Source organism: Euprymna scolopes, chromosome 45 (genome assembly GCF_053919585.1).
Source record: "Euprymna scolopes isolate OS-2025 chromosome 45, ASM5391958v1, whole genome shotgun sequence".
Lineage (NCBI taxonomy): Eukaryota > Metazoa > Mollusca > Cephalopoda > Sepiida > Sepiolidae > Euprymna > Euprymna scolopes.
The window spans coordinates 56,784,903-56,801,244 of record NC_136526.1 but is presented as its reverse complement, the minus strand read 5'-3'; the positions used below and the strand labels follow the sequence as shown (position 1 = coordinate 56,801,244).

General features: G+C 36.6%; 1 protein-coding gene and 1 pseudogene across 1 annotated transcript; one reads left to right on the top strand and one right to left on the bottom strand.

Annotated features, from left to right (window-relative positions):
• The first annotated feature begins 4,477 nt into the window (after positions 1–4,477).
• LOC145269717 (uncharacterized) lies at positions 4,478–16,207 on the top strand. Its single transcript, XM_080125439.1, has 2 exons — positions 4,478–4,944; positions 12,180–16,207. The coding sequence occupies exon 2, from the start codon at positions 13,061–13,063 to the stop codon at positions 14,255–14,257; it is 1,197 nt and encodes a 398-aa protein (XP_079981565.1). The 5' UTR covers positions 4,478–4,944; positions 12,180–13,060; the 3' UTR covers positions 14,258–16,207.
• On the bottom strand, positions 10,645–10,808 carry LOC145269943 (U2 spliceosomal RNA; annotated as a pseudogene).
• Positions 16,208–16,342: the final 135 nt, after the last annotated feature.

Sequence of the window (16,342 nt, the reverse complement as noted above, 5' to 3'; positions counted from 1 at the left end):
CGTCGTTGTAGGCCGGCTAAATTTGCATATTGCGAGAATTCGTGTGACTTTGCGAGACATCATACTTTACAAAAGACGGCGGCCGCCATCTTGGTCTTTCTTTTCTATTTTTGGTCGGTAACGCTGAGCTGGTCTCGAGGTAAGTCTTTTCCCCTCGTCCGTCTCTCCCACGTACCCACACAACACGCAAACACGCGGGCGCTTATCTCCTGGATGCACGTAATTGGATTATTGTTTATTACTGAGTTATGTATCCTTGACCCGAGCTCTTTAGGAAGGAGAGAGAAAAAGACTGTCATGGCAAACCCAATAAAGGTACACAGGTACGTCGCTTTTCGAGATTAACTACCGTGTCTTGTTGTCTTTCCCTTATGAGTGAGGCCTTCCCTCTTAACTATACAGACCTATTCACCCCACAGTGGCAGCTCTTCAAGAGGGAAAATTTATTTAACTCTATCTAGACAAGATATAACAAGGTCAGAAAGTAGTATTTGAAATTAGAACCCTAGAGGAAGCGCACTCTGGCTTAATAAAAATTACCAGGGCAGCCTTGTCATATTCCATCAGTAGTGGTGCCTCAGTCAATTAGCAATAAACTATTCCTTTTTTAAAGGAAGAGAAGGTAAATACTGAGAAGGTGAACATCCGTAGCAACAAAGTTTACCCTTAAGTGCCCAAAATAAAAATGCTTGAAATTGTTTCTGCACATATAGCTTGACACCTACCCTCTTCAGAAACTTCCCATCACCAACAAACATTACAGGAGTTAGATCTTTCTTTGGTCTGATTAACCAAGTTCCATATGCGCTTGCCCAAGCACTCATCATGTCGCCCTTTAGAGAGCTACTGAAACATAACAGCAAGTTTTACTGAGACGATACATTGGAACAACTCTTCCAGCAATCCAAGGAAACAATCCTCGAAAGCACCCGGGATGGCGTTCAAACATTTGAAATAAATCGCCCAACATGTCTGACTACAGACTGGAGTCGAGCAGGAATAGGATTTACCCTACTCCAAAAACATTGTGCATGCCCGTCCACAATGGACCACCGTTGTGGGCCAGGACATTGGAAAGTTGTATATACTGGCTCCCAATTCACTAGATCTGCTGAAAACCGGTATGCACCAATTGAAGGGGAAGCTTTAGCTTTAAAGTTTGGATTGGAAAGCTGCAAAATATTTGTTTTAGGCTGCCCTCACATGATACTTGCTATTGACCACAAACCCTTTGTGCCGATATACAATGATCGTAGCTTGGACGAAATAAAAAATCCCAGGATTTTAGATATCAGGGAGCAGACCCTGATGTACCAGTTCAGAGCCATATCAATACCCAGCAATGCCAATGGTGGAGCAAATGCCATGTCCCGTATACCTACACCTAACACCAAAGTCGCAGCAGCTGAATCGGACAGCATGGAAGAAGCGTTGCAAACTGGAATAGAATTTCAATACAACCAAGGAACATCTCCTATCAAGATGGCATGCATACAGCAAGAAGCCACGATGGATCACCAATACCGGAACCTCGTGGAAATAGAAAGGGGATTCCCTGAACATAAGGATCTTCTACAGCCAAATGTTAAAGAATTCTGGAATATGCGAAGTGACCTATACACGGTTCAGTCTCTAGTATTCAAGGAAGGCCACGTATGAATTCCAAAAACCTACGTCGCGAACTCATCGACCAACTCCATGTTGGCCACCAGGGTGTCAACAGTATGAGAAGCAATGTCAGACAACATTTGTTTTGGCCTGGTATGGGAGCACAATTACAAGAAAAGCGCAATCAGTGCAAGCGTTGTAACGAAATTGCCCCATTAAATCATAAAGAACCCGCAATAGAGCCTGTCCACTCAGACTACCCTTTCCAGCCGACAGGAACAGATATTTTCAACATGGCTGGATAAAAATATCTGATATATGCTGACAGATATTCAGGTTGGAGAAAGGTGTCCTCAATGTAACAAGACGCCAGGATCTCCACAGTACGCAACATCTTACACAGGTATTCTGTGAATTATGGTGTGCCGGAGGAAATTGCTCATAACGGTGAACCCCCATACAACTCTGATGAGTGGAGGACATTTCTCAAAATATGGGGCATATCCCTTCGAGTCTTGTCGGCATATTATCCACACAGCAATGGCAGAGCTGAGGCAGCTGTCAAGGCCATGAAGAAGATATTAACAACAAATATTATCCCCAATGGTTCACTGGATACGGACGAAGTGGCAAAAGCACTGCTACTCCATTGCAACACACCACCACCTGACATAGGTGCATCACTGTGTCACCATCAGAACTTCTATTCGCTCGCCCTCTGAATGACCACTTATCAAACCCCATAAAATTTTACCATGAATGATTGGAACTTGCTGACATGCACGAGAGGGCCATTAACCAGCGGTTCCTCAACAAACACACTGAAAACAGGCAACAACTCAACTCACTAAGAATCGGGGAACATGTGTCAATTCAAAACCAACATGGACACAAACCCTGCACTAGGACAACACTGGCACGATTGTTGAAACTCTCCCCCACAGGCAATACCACATATTAGTTTATGGCAGCAGGAGAACCACACTCCAAAACCACCGTTACCTTCGCAAAATAAGCACAGATAGCCGCAATCTGGCTTATGATGATACCCTACCAGATGACCTGCCAAACAACAGAATCACGATCCATTCCCCACAATCACCTACAATACAAAACCCAGTAAACCCAGACACCCTCAAATACAAATAACACCAATCGCACCTTCCACACCAGGTACTCAAATAAAGAATGAACCCCTGAAAATGACAGATATAATACAGAACGAAAGATCTGAAGCTAGGTCTAGACCTATCCGTAACAGATGATTACCGTCTAGATTTAAGGACTTCCAGCTTGGATAAAAAAAATAATAATAATTAATAAATAAATAAATAAATAAACAAACAAAAAAAACAAGTAAACATAATACCAAGTTATGTACCCTTGACCCGAGCTCTCCAGGAAGGAGAGAGAAAAGCACTGTAATGGCAGACCCAATAAAGGTACATGTAGCAGAAATAGCAGTAACCAAAATGAGAAATAGAGCTTACCTCGGACACGTCTGTTTTGGGTTGAGTGAAAGAGAGAGTTCCAAGATGGCGTCCATGGGCTTTTATTAGCGTTTACCCAATGTGATTATCGTTGAATCACGTCTGCTCTCGCGCGATTATGCAAATATGTCGTTCCCAGCCGCTATAAAGGCAGGACACTGGAAAGGAAAGGAGAGGCGGGGGTTCTGCAGATTGTGGCGAGTAGATTGTGCTTGTTATGACCCACGTGTCTGCGAGAAGCGAGTTTTTGTTCCGTCTGTTTTTAGTTGTATTTTTTTTGTTTTGCCTACTACATTTTTGTTTGAGTACACATGGACGTCGCTTATGGAGATTAACTACCGTGTCTTGTTGCCTTTCTCTTATGAGTGAGGCCTGAGGCCCTTCCCTCTTAACTATACAATAAATAGTACATTTTTATATGTATTTCATAAGAAATTTTATGTGAAAATTCTTTTATTTTCATTTAATAAATGTGTAATATTTACTTCTTGTATCTGTTAACTGTCTTTTTTGTGTGAACGATTCTTAGAAGTAAATAAACATTTTTTTACAGAAAAGTATCATTCTTATACCATACTACAACTACTACTACTACTAATAATAATAATAATAATAACAATAATAATAATAATAATATTAATAATAATAATAACGATAATAATATGATGGAAAATCAAAATAATACCTATAATAGTAGGAGCACTAGGAACAATCCCGAAAAACTTTGAAAAAAGAATGGGAGAAATTGGAATCAGAGGAATGACTTGAAAAATACGACAAACAACAATAATGAAAACAGCTGAAATATTTAGGAAAATCCTTGAATGGGGAAACGAACACACTTGAGCAACAAGCGTGGACCAGACAATCTGCTGCAAAGGCAAAACATGAAACGACACATGGAACCAAGAACATTGAAGCAGCATATCTATAAGTTCTCTAACCCATCCGAATCCCCACCCCATGACAACATCACTGACCTCCTCCTCAAAAAAAAAAAAAAAAAAAACCCAAAAAAAAGAAAAAAGAGAGAGCACTGACCAGATCCCCGCTGGATAAATGCGAAGAGAATTGGGTCCTTGGGGAGGCTTATTACCACTCAAACTCCAGTGAAGACCAATAGCCATTGCCAACAAGAAATCAATGGCAAGCAGCTGTTGCGATAATGCAAATTTATTTGCAAATACTATCGAAACAGGTGGTGGAGCGTACTGGAAATCTGGAGAGACTTGTTGTCACTCAGCTTCCAGGTAACACCACAGGCTGTTTTTAAGGAAAGATCTTTGATGATCTGTGTGAAAGCTCCTTGTGAGCCACTTCTTCTTCTTCTTCTTCTTCTTCTTCTTCTGCTTCGTCTTCATCTAGAGATGTATCTGTAATTAAATGTGATAAATTCCTCCATTTAACTTAAAATTTCTGTTGGAAGATGTTTCGTCGGGGACGCCAAACCAGCTATCACCATCTAGAAAACGGCAGAAGTAATTCAACAGTTAAATGCCTCGAAAAATATACCGGATAACCGTCTCTATTTTTATGTATGGTTTTGAAATTAAACTGGAATTACGTAAGAATTAATCAAACGGGATTTTTCCTCATTGTACACCGGAAATGTTTGACAGAAAGCGGAAATCCAAAAGAGACTGTTTTATTGAAAATAACCAATTTGTTTTTGAGTTACTTATGAGTTAAAAAAGATTTGGGGTTTTTTTTTAGAAAAAAAAAAAGGGAGATTTTATAAAAATTCAAGATGGAGACCGGAAACTCGGGTTTGCAGAAAATTGAAAAGAGGAGTGAATGCTTAAAAGAAACGTTTTCGTAATAATGCCGATTTCTTTGATAATCACAGGTAATTTTTATTTTTTTATTTTACTATTTAAATGTGAAATTTATGATTTAAATGATGGACTGCCATATTGAATGGCTTTAAAACAAATTAGACAATTTTTTTTTTTTGGATGGCCTTTGTTTTCGTTATTTATTTATTTATTTATTTTTTCATGTTTATTTACAGCTTCTTTAAGCAATTATTTGTTTAAACACAAATTATTTAAAGGTATTCCGATAAACTTAATTGAAAGTATGGGTTTGTTGGGTTTGTATTACTGTACACATAGATTCGAAAAAGTTGTCAAAAAACAAATATATAACAAATAAATGTTATCAAAGGCAAGATAAGTTACTTTTCTACCAAACTGGATATATTTTTTGTGTTTTTATTCAATGTGTAACAATGTAACATATTTATTCAGCTCGAAAAACATACAGTGTTTACCGATGTATTGGAACATTCAAGATGGCGTCTGACTCCCTCTTTAACACGGTAAGTGTGGGAAAAGATGTTGTAAATAAAAAACTGGATAAAATACTGTTAAAAACTCGCTCAATATATGTTACCGTGGCATAGATTGACATATATTCGGCGGGTTTTTAATAGTATTTTGTATGATTTTTTATTTATAACACCTTTTTCCATACTTACCGTGTTAAAGAGGGTGTGAGACGCCATCTTGAATTTTCGAATACATCAGTAAACACTGTATGTTTTTCGAGCTGAATAAACATGTTACATTGAATAAAAACACAAAAAATATATCCAGTTTGGGAGAAAAGTAACTTATCTTGCCTTTGATAACATTTATTTGTTATATATTTGTTTTTTGACAACTTTTTCGAATCTATGTGTACAGTAATACAAACCCGGTTTGTTTTACAAATCCAAAGGGATTTGAAAAATTGGTCAAAAATTAGAAAATATAACAAATAAATGTTACCAAAGGCAAGATAAATTACTCTTCTACCTAGCTGGGTAAGATTTTAGTGTTTTTACTTAATGTAAAATGCTTACTTGACTAAAAAAAAAGAAAAAAAAAACAAAAAAACTAATGTCAACCCGTATACAAGCACAAGGAAAAATGGTCGCAATGTATTTGTTTATGCGGCGTTTTTTTTTTGGTGTGTGTGTGTTTGTGTATGATGGCTTGACATTAGTTGTTTTTCGAGCCAAATAAACATTAAATAAAAACACTAAAACCTGCCCAGCTAGATAAAAGATAAGTACGTGCAAAATGAATAGCCGATGCTCAAAATTAGTAAACATTTTGACTCCTCCCTTTACTTAAAAATTCACCAAAAAATCATGAAATTTACCAATTTTAATGAAATTTTCAGTATTTATCAAATAATGATCACCGAATATAATTAACACATTATTTTTTTTACTTGCATCTTAGAGGAAATTTATTATTTTGTTGTTTAAACAAAAAATACCAAAATGGTTTTCAGTAGTAAAAAAAAAAAAAAGAATTAATTTTTTTTCTTTTTTTTTGTGAAAATAAAGCATCATAAATTGTAACAATAAAAAAAAATTTTTTTTCACAAACAATATGAAAAAAAACACATTTAATGTAAGGTCCAATTATATGATTCTCAAAGTAATTTAAGAGTTTCTTTTTCAATTAACCGAGCATCTTTAGCATGGTAATAGCGGGACTTAATAGCAATGGGTTTGCAATTGTGGGTAAATTATTTTAATAATTTAACAAGAGCATAATTGATTTTAATAACAGCACAGACTTTTAAACTATCCTGCGACCCGCCAAAAGAAATAGTAATATTCCAGTGCATTTTTAAAAAGAGTATTCTGATTATAATATCCGAACATGAATTAGGGAGTATCGTGAAGTCAATCTCTTTATAATCGAAACCGTTGAATGTAATATTATCGGTGCAATATTCAAATTGTTTGAGGGAAAGGGCAGATGATGCCATAGAAATTACAGCATCCATTTCCTAGTAGGCAGATTCAACGTTTTAATAAGATTAGCACTAATAAAATTATTGGAGCTGCCTGTGTCTATAAAGGCGGTAATTGTTTTGTCTTTTAGTTTTACCATTTTAGTAACAGGAGAATTATCAACATTGTTAGCACGGGCTACTATAGCAGACGAAGTAGACCATGAAGGTGTTGGTCTTGTAGAACAGCAAGCTTTAGAAAAATGACCAAGTTTGCTACAATTTCAGCATATTTTATCGCAAGCAGGACAATGCCAATGATCATCCTTAAGGTGACGTTTCCACAATTGTAGCATCTGCTGTAAGAAGGGCAGCAAACAGTACAGAATGAAACTCCATACGAGAATCAACGAAGTCAGGGAGTACATTTTTAGTCATAGTAGCAATGACAGCATTGGTAGAATCATTTTGAGTTGGAGTAGCAGCGGCAGCTTGTAAATTTGAAAGACGTATGACTCTGCATGAAAATGGATCTACCTCTTTGAGATCTAATGTATCATTTTCGAGTAGTCTGGCACACATTATGCAAGACTGTAGGCCACGTTTAAAGGCATCACAGATAGATTCATTCCTGTAGGTAGTAGCAGTAACATCTTTGAAGCAACAGTCAGCGGCAAGATGATTCAAACCTGAAGGTACTGAACTAAGGACTCCTTGTCCCATTGTAGACTATTTTAGTAACATGAGAATTATCAACATTGTAGACATGTTGAAAGTAGATATCTTGCACGAATAACGTTGGGAGTCTTGTCATAAACAGATTTTAGTAGGATCTCTCTTCCGTGCTAGAAAACTACTGACACCTGAAAGTATCTTGTACCTCTGTAAGGCCACTATTCGCCCATGTATGGAGTATTGCTGTCACATTTGGGCTGGTGCATCTGCTACTAGTCTCTCGCTCCTAGACAAGGTTCAAAAGAGAGTCGCCAATCTGATAGGCCCTGAACTGGCATCTAAGCTTCAGCCTCTGTCCTATCAACGAAACATTGCATCCCTCTGCCTGTTCTACAAGTATTTTAATGGTGAATGCTCTGACGAACTACAGACACTTGTGCCCCCACGACGTAGGCACCCTTGACAAACCCGACAGGCAGCTAAATCCCACCCCCACACAGTAGAGATCCCTAGATGTAAAAGATCTTTCTACTCCAGTAGTTTCTTCCCCCAGAACCACTAGACTCTGGAATTCCATTCCAGGTCCCTGCTTCCCTAACTGTACTGACATGCAGAAGTTCAAGTGTAACGTGAACCAACATCTTGCTGCCCAAATCCCAACATAGTGCCCCAGTAGTTGTTGCTGCCCCTGGGAGTAGATGAGTAGCACACCTTTCCCTAGTCGATGAGGAATGGGCGAAGAGACTGATGATCTTGATGTAGTCTGAGTGCGTCCTCCAAGTTCCACTAAAGAATGCTGAGCATTCTTTTTCACAACATGAGCATGGACAATCAAAATTCTGACGTTGAACTTAATTCAGCCTTGTTTGGGGTGAAAATGTAATTAAAAAAAAAAATTTTTTTAAGTTTGGTCACATGTTCGAACTCAAAACAACCTTCGATAACATCAGCAACAATAGCAGAAAGGACTTCAAGTTTGTCTAGATTTAAATGTTCAATGGTAGACAAATAGTAAGTAAAGTTTTAGTACCATAGTTTCCAAAATTTGCTAGCCTGATGATCTGCATAAGATATATCGAATCTGTCCGGTGGAATAATTTTATCCATGAGATAAAATTAGGTTGAAAAAAAAAATTCAGTTGAATAACTTGTAATGAAGATGTAAGCAGAAAGACCTTTTTCCAAAGCTTTATTTAACTGAATTTTACAATGATAAATGCAGCAAGTGATCAGGAATGCATGTTAATAAAATCAAAAAAGTGTACAAATGAGAAAATAAAGAAAAAGCAAACGGACAAATCACGTGAAAGGAGATATGCAAATAAAGAGAAAGTCATTCATGAGGAAAATTATTACAAGAAAATTATAATAGCGCCTAAAATCTGTATTAATGAAATCGATATAACCCAAAGAAAAATTAATTTCTTGAACCAGCGATATTATCACTTAATTAAGCATTGTTTATTTAATTTTTTCACACACAGAAAATTTATTGCAAACAATATTTCCTTTTCTTTTTTAGATTACATTTTTGACATAATTTTTTCATGTAAGATTTTAATATTTTCCTTGCATGAATAAACGTGTTATCTTCAGCTTAACAAAATTTGTATATAATCTTGAATAAAATTTTTTTTTAAATTTAAAAGCAGGGACGTTGAAAAATAATTAAATTAAAAATGGTAAAAATTATACAAACGTTCATGATAGGAATGTACAGATGCATTGCTGGGGGAAAAGGAAAACCATTTGTTTTTGCACTCCCTTCCTTGTAGAACCCATGTACAAGACTTTCGTTTGTTTTCATTGTGTAAAGCAAGGATGTCTTGCTTTTGGGGGCTAAAATTAAGCTATTTTTTGTACAAACTTTACTTTACAAATTATCCTTGAAAGAGACCCAGAAAGCTAATATTTATCTTGAAGGCATTTTTACAATGAATTTATTTAACTTCAAAATTTAGCAGAACTTGTTAGCTTCCGAATTTCGAGTTTCGTGAAAACATTTTTCATCATAACTTTTCATTTCACGTGCACAAATATTTTTTCTTTTTGAAAATTAACTTTAGGCTTTAATCTTTCAATTACAATCAAAAAGTAATCAGAAATCTACAAAAATAATTATGATAAACCGGCTTTTAAAACTATGTCTCCCTATCACTTTTCTGCCATTAATGCACATAGAACAGTAACTTATCTTGCCTTTGGTAACATTTATTTGTTATATATTTGAATTTTAACTACTTTTTCAAATCTGTAGACTGGAAAACACACATGAAAATATCAAAATCTATATTTTTTTATTAACATTATATCTTTTATTCAGTAGGTACTTATGCAGTATAAGGACTGTGCTTTTGTCAGAATCATCCGGGCTGTTTACGGAAAATGCCAGAAGGTGCCAAAATGCTCAATATCTTAATAACCCTAATACAAAAAAGGCCGATATCCATTAGTCGCGTGCTCTCATGTAATGAATGCGTGAATGTAGGATTGACTTGAAATTCTTAAAGATAAACTAAAATGACCAAAAAATGGGCTGAAATGACTTAAATAAATAAAAAGTAAATGACTTAGAATGACTTTAATGAACTTAAGGATGAATTGAATGACCTTAAGAATGACTTGAATGCTTAAAAAATAACTGGAATCCTTCAAAAACAACTTGAATGATCTGGAGAATGATTTGAATGGCTTTGAGACTGACTGGTTGTAAAGTGGGTGATCATTTTACATTAAATTAATACAGAAAGGTGATCCCCCACTTTATATCACAAAGTTACAAACATAAGTACAGCATGTAGTAAGACAGATACTACACTTTGATCTTCGCCAAAAGGCCAAGAAAAGGATATTTATTTGCTCCCCCACCAAGCAAATTAGGCACATGGCCGATTTTTAATGTGAGGAGTGAAGGGGAAATGAGGACCAACTCCGCAGGGAGTAGGGGAGCTGGATAGTGACAATTGGTATGAAGGGTTGCCCCTACATTGACCAAGGTCTTATATGTGAGGCTGCCCCCACATATGGTCTTCACTTGCAGTATCTGCCGGAACAGATGGTATTTATTTGCTCCCCCACCAAGCAAATTAGGCACAAGGCCGATTTTTAATGTGAGGAGTGAAGGGAGGGGGAAGGGAAAAAGGGGACCAGCTCCCGAGAGGTGGGAAATGGGAGCTGGTTAAAGGTCAGGCATGTGGGGTTGCCCCCACATCTGGTCTTTGCTAGTCATAGCTAGTCCTAGCTTGCAGCATCTGCCTGAACAGATACTACACTTTGATCTTGGCCAAAAGGCCAAGAAAAGCTTATAAAGCTAAGAACAGCATCTATTACCAAAAATACCAAAAAGGCCAAGCACAAAAGTGTTACGGACAGACGGAGTGACTTATAAAGTCGCTTGCACACAACTAAAAACACAAAAAAATACCTACAGTAGAGAACATGAATGCCTACTAGACACTATCCTAGAGTGTATAATGTCTGTCTGTACAGGGGTTTGTCAGGACAACCTGGCATAAAGGTACTTTTTCCTTGAAGTAAACCCTGAACAAATATAAAATCACATTATTTGCAGCCCAAATAAGATCTCAGTAATGCTAGTCCGCACTGGCTTTTACAATGAATGGTACACCTCCAAATGATGTTTCCTCAAATAGCAACATGAAGCCAGATATTCCACTAGACTAGATGAATGATTGTCCTGGAGTAAGACGAAGAGACCAAAAAGAAAGATACAGTATAACATGATACAATGATTAATTGGAAAGAGGAAAATTCTTTACTAACTCAGTGTTTGAGAGGTAGAAGAGAACTTTAATGGAATATTCGCATATCTATGTATCTCACATAAAAATCATGTTAGCCCACGATAAAGGGTTGATTGATTTCTGAAAACTTCTACTGAGGTTATATCAAACACATAGATACACCAGGCCAAACTTTGCAAAATGCTCAATGTCTCGGTGCAAGTAATTTTCTAGCATAGTAGAAAGAGCCAACCTTCTTTACAACAGCTTTGGCAGTGTCCTCAATCTATTTGTTACAACTCGTGTTGCCTAAGAATGTTAAGCAGAGAATCTTGAATAATGAGCTCTCAGGTAGAGTGAAGTTTGTCATGGTAACTGATGGTCGAGAAAGTTTTTTTTTTTTTAATTTTTAGATTGATTTATTAAACAGAAAGTATGATTTTTCAATGATGGAGTTACCTATGCTGAAACAATTGCAAAAAGTTTTCAATATCTTTGATAGAGCAAGTATCTTTCAATGCTATATTGCATGGGAAAACTAACATCAATATGTTTTGTTTTTCGATTTTATGAGAGAAATTTATTCAGATTTTTCTGAAAAAGAGAATGATATGAAATCATCATCAAAAATTATTATAGAAAAAGCAGATGTGTTCAAACACAACTTCGTTTCTTGTATTTGTTTTATATGGCCCTGGGCAATGCCTGGTAGCTCTGCTAGTATTATATAAAAATCCACATGCAAAAAAAAATAAATAGAGTTCAATAGTTAATGTTTCTTACAAAAAAGTGTTATAATTAAGTGACTAGTATAAGCATTTACAATTGCTTTCCATAAATTGCTCAGATGAAAGCACAGTGTTTATACTGTATGAATACAAACCTTTCTTTATATGTAGTTTTTATTGATGATATATCGTTTTCTTTACAGATTTTAACTACAGAAACATGAGTTTTGACAATCGATGAAAGTTTCACCCAGTTTTCAGCAAAGATTGAGTTACCAATAGCAGATCCATTATATTCATGCACCAAATTTCTAGCTTCATTTTCTCCAATATCGACTTGGACAAAACAAATGTAATTATTAGATTGATTTATGAAATTTTTCTTAACCTTTTTCTTCTAGGGGATGGGACATCCAACCAGATGTCTGACATTAACCCCTATTTTAGTGAGTCTAACCAAGAGATCTTTTCAGGATTCTAGCCGTCCCTTTCAGTGCAATCGTTTGTATTTAACTTGCACTTGGTTCACCGGGTATGCTTGCTATGTACTTGATATACATGAAAATGTATGGAGTTGTCTATGCGCAAACAAATGTAAAAAGTGCTCAATATTCTAGATAAAGTAAGTATGTTTAAATGTCACCCTGCCCGGTAAAAAACAACATTAATATTTTATTATATTATTTTATAAGAGAAAATTTACCATGATATGAAATCATCATCAAAAAGTGCTCAGTATCCTAATTAAGTGACTAGTATTAGATTGCATTTACAATTTCTTTCTATAAAATGTCCAGACGATAGCTAGCATCTGCCAGCAGCCACTTGATTGCACCAGGGGATCACCCACTTGCAAAAAACACACAGAATTTCGTCCATATGCTTGCACATTGTGCAATTCTGCATTTTTCACCAATTCTCACCTTGAAACGCACATTCAAACACACTGGTGAGAAGCCAGACCGCAAAATACTAAGCTTTCTTTATATGTAGTTTTTGCTGATATTTTTTCTTTACATGTTTTAACTACAGAAGTGCACGAGTTTCGACAATCGATGAAATTTTCACTCAATTTTCAGCAAAGATGGAGTTACTAACTGCAGATCCATTATCTTCAGCTTCATTTACTTCGATGTCTCCTATGTCGAAACAAACGCAGACAAATGCAAATGAGAAACGATATTCTTGTCAAGTTTGTCCATCTGCATTCTCACGGATTTCTCACCTAAAAACACACCTGAAAACACACACAGGTGAGAAACCATACTCTTGTCAAGTCTGCGGGTTTTCTTTTGCACAAAACTCACATTTGGAGACGCATATGCGTGTGCACACAGGAGAAAAACCTTATATCTGCAAAGTTTGTAGATCTGCATTTTCACAGAATTCACATTTGAAAACCCATATGTATATACACACAGGACAGAAACCTCACATCTGCAAAGTCTGTGATTTGTCGTTTGCCCAGAACTCTCACCTGAAAACACACATGTTTATACACACTGGTGCAAAACCGCACGTCTGCCAAGTTTGTAGCACTGCATTTTCACAAAACTCGCACCTGGAAGCACATATGCGCATACACACTGGCGAGAAACCATATCGTTGTGAAGTGTGCGAGTCATCATTCTCACAGAAATCAACGTTGAAATTTCACATGAGAACACACACAGGAGAGAAACCATATCGCTGTAAAATATGTGGATGTTCTTTCTCAAAGAATTCCAACTTGAAAAGCCACATGCGGACTCATACAAAAGAGAAACCATACTCATGTGACATTTGCGGGTCAGCATACACAGAAAATTCCAGCCTGAAAAAACACATACGAACTCACACAGGAGAGAAACCATACTCCTGTGACATTTGTGGGTCAGAATTTGCACAAAACTCACATCTGGACACCCACATGCGAAAACACACAGGATTTCGTCCATACGCCTGCACATTGTGCAATTCTGCATTTTCGACAAATTCTCACCTCGAAACACACATTCGAACACACACTGGTGAGAAGCCATTTTGTTGTGAAGTTTGTGGTTCTAGATTTTCACAGAATTCAACACTGAAAGCTCACAGGAGGATACACTCCGGGGAGAGGCCATATTCTTGCCAAATCTGTGACGCGTCATTTTCTGAAAATTCCACGTTGAAAAAACACACGAGGAGACACACAAACGAAAAACCTTTTTCTTGTGAAATGTGTGGTGCTGCTTTTGCACAGAAATCTTATGTGAAAATCCACATGAAAAAAACTCACAGTTCAATAGTGTCTGACTAGGCTGTATCTGTCCATAGTAGCAGGAGTAGAGAGCTTGCGCTATCTAACATCAAGATGTGAGGTTCTGTGTGGGATAAGAAAATGTTGGCATTGCATAAAATAACATACTGAAACCAGTGTTCCTCCTGGGCAGTATCTGCCTGGAAGAGCAGGAGTAGAGGGTTTTATATTAGCATGCCAGGGAAAGGAGTAGTAAGGAGTATATGATTATTTTGTTAGAGAATGGATTGAGAGAGAGAGAGAGAGAGGTGAGTAAACATGGAGTGTAGACACGTTTACCAGAACCGAGGGTCAGCTGACCAGATTACGTATGAGTGACGTGGTCAGGTTGGCTAGATCTGAGAGACTGGATTTGGGCTTTGAAGAAGACGGACGGCTTAATAGCTGTTCCCTCCCCTTCACTGGGAGTGGGGGATGCTGACGTATTCAAAGCAAGCAAGATTTACTTCCATATTCTGTGTCGACATCTGGGAGGTAAATAAAAAACTATAAAACCCATTCATCGTCTTGGAGTGATAAATCTTCGTCTAACAGGTACCAATCTCCCGCTCAACAGAAGATGAATTCCAGATGGATCACATCGACGACACATGAAGTAAGATATGTCGAAGAAAATGCATGTAACACACACACAAAAGCATATGAAAAATTAGAGATGAACTCACACAACCGCATATGAAACTAGACGATCATACGCACACGGAATTCTTTTATGTTATACACCAAACGTCAATTTGGTGCCCCTCTATGATAACCCTAGTGAGAACTTCAATGATAACACTATATAACAATTTTTTAATACTTACACTAGTGTTTCATCCTTCTGGGAATCATCAGTGCAGCGAGTTATGATTACAGATATCTAAAGAAAAGCTATATTAAAGTAAAAAAACATCCAAGGCTGTGTATATTTTAGGTTGGTGAAAAAATAATGTAATTTTTTGATGTTCAACTTCAAAAGATCATAACTACTTTCATAATAAACTTTATTAATCAGAATAAGAACCATTAGAATCAACACATTTTTGATAACGAGAAACAAGTTTATTTATCTCATTAGCATAAGAAATACGAAGATCTGGACGCAATGAAGTCATTGAAGGCCGATTCAGCATCATCTCGGCTTATGAAGCATGTTTTGCACAGGAAGTTGTCAAGATGCTTGAAAAAGTAATAATCGGTGGGCAAGAGGGTCGGTGAATATGGTGGATGAGGCAGTTTTATAGCTCAATTTTTTCAGCTTCTGCAGGGTTGTTTGAGCAACATGCAGGCGAGTGTTGTCATGGAGGAGAATTTGTCCCTTCATATTTACCAATCTCGAGCACCTACGTTGGAGCTTCTGGCGCTTTTCATCAATTTGTCAGCAGTATTTCTCCACCATTATCATTTCGCCTGGATTCAAGAAACTGTGATGGATGAGACCGGCTGCAGACCACCAAACAATCACCATAACCTTTTTTTGGTGCAATTTTGGATTCTGGGAGTGTTGTGGAACTTCTCCGGCATCCGTACACTGTTCCAAATGTCGGCAGTTGTTGTAAAGGATTCACTTCTCATCACATGTCACAATCCACGCAAGAAATAGGCCATTTTTGTGTGGCAGAGAAGAAGCATAGAAGACACCTCAAAATTACGATTTTTTAAATTATCGTTCAATTCATGCGGCACGCATTTAATCAATGAAAAGCCTGCAAAAACTGAAGAGATTGAGAACAGTAACAAATAACACGATTCGATAGAGCGAAAGACGCGCTTGAAAATGATATATAACATGGCTATATATATATCAATGAATTAATCCAGAAATCATATATAAATTAGCATATGTGATAAAACTATATTGTTTTTCCACCAACCTAAAATTAACCATTACTCAACTATATACATTAATCTTTTTTCAATTTGTCAAATAATTTAAATTTATAGTGTAGAAAAAATTAAAAAAATAAATTCAAGTCTAAGACAAAGTTTTTCACGTAAAAATCAACAAATATTTCCAGAAAATTACAAACAAAAAATACATCTAATAAAATCCTGATTTAAAAAATATTCTTTAATATAGTAAGGATTAGAAACTGAATTTTT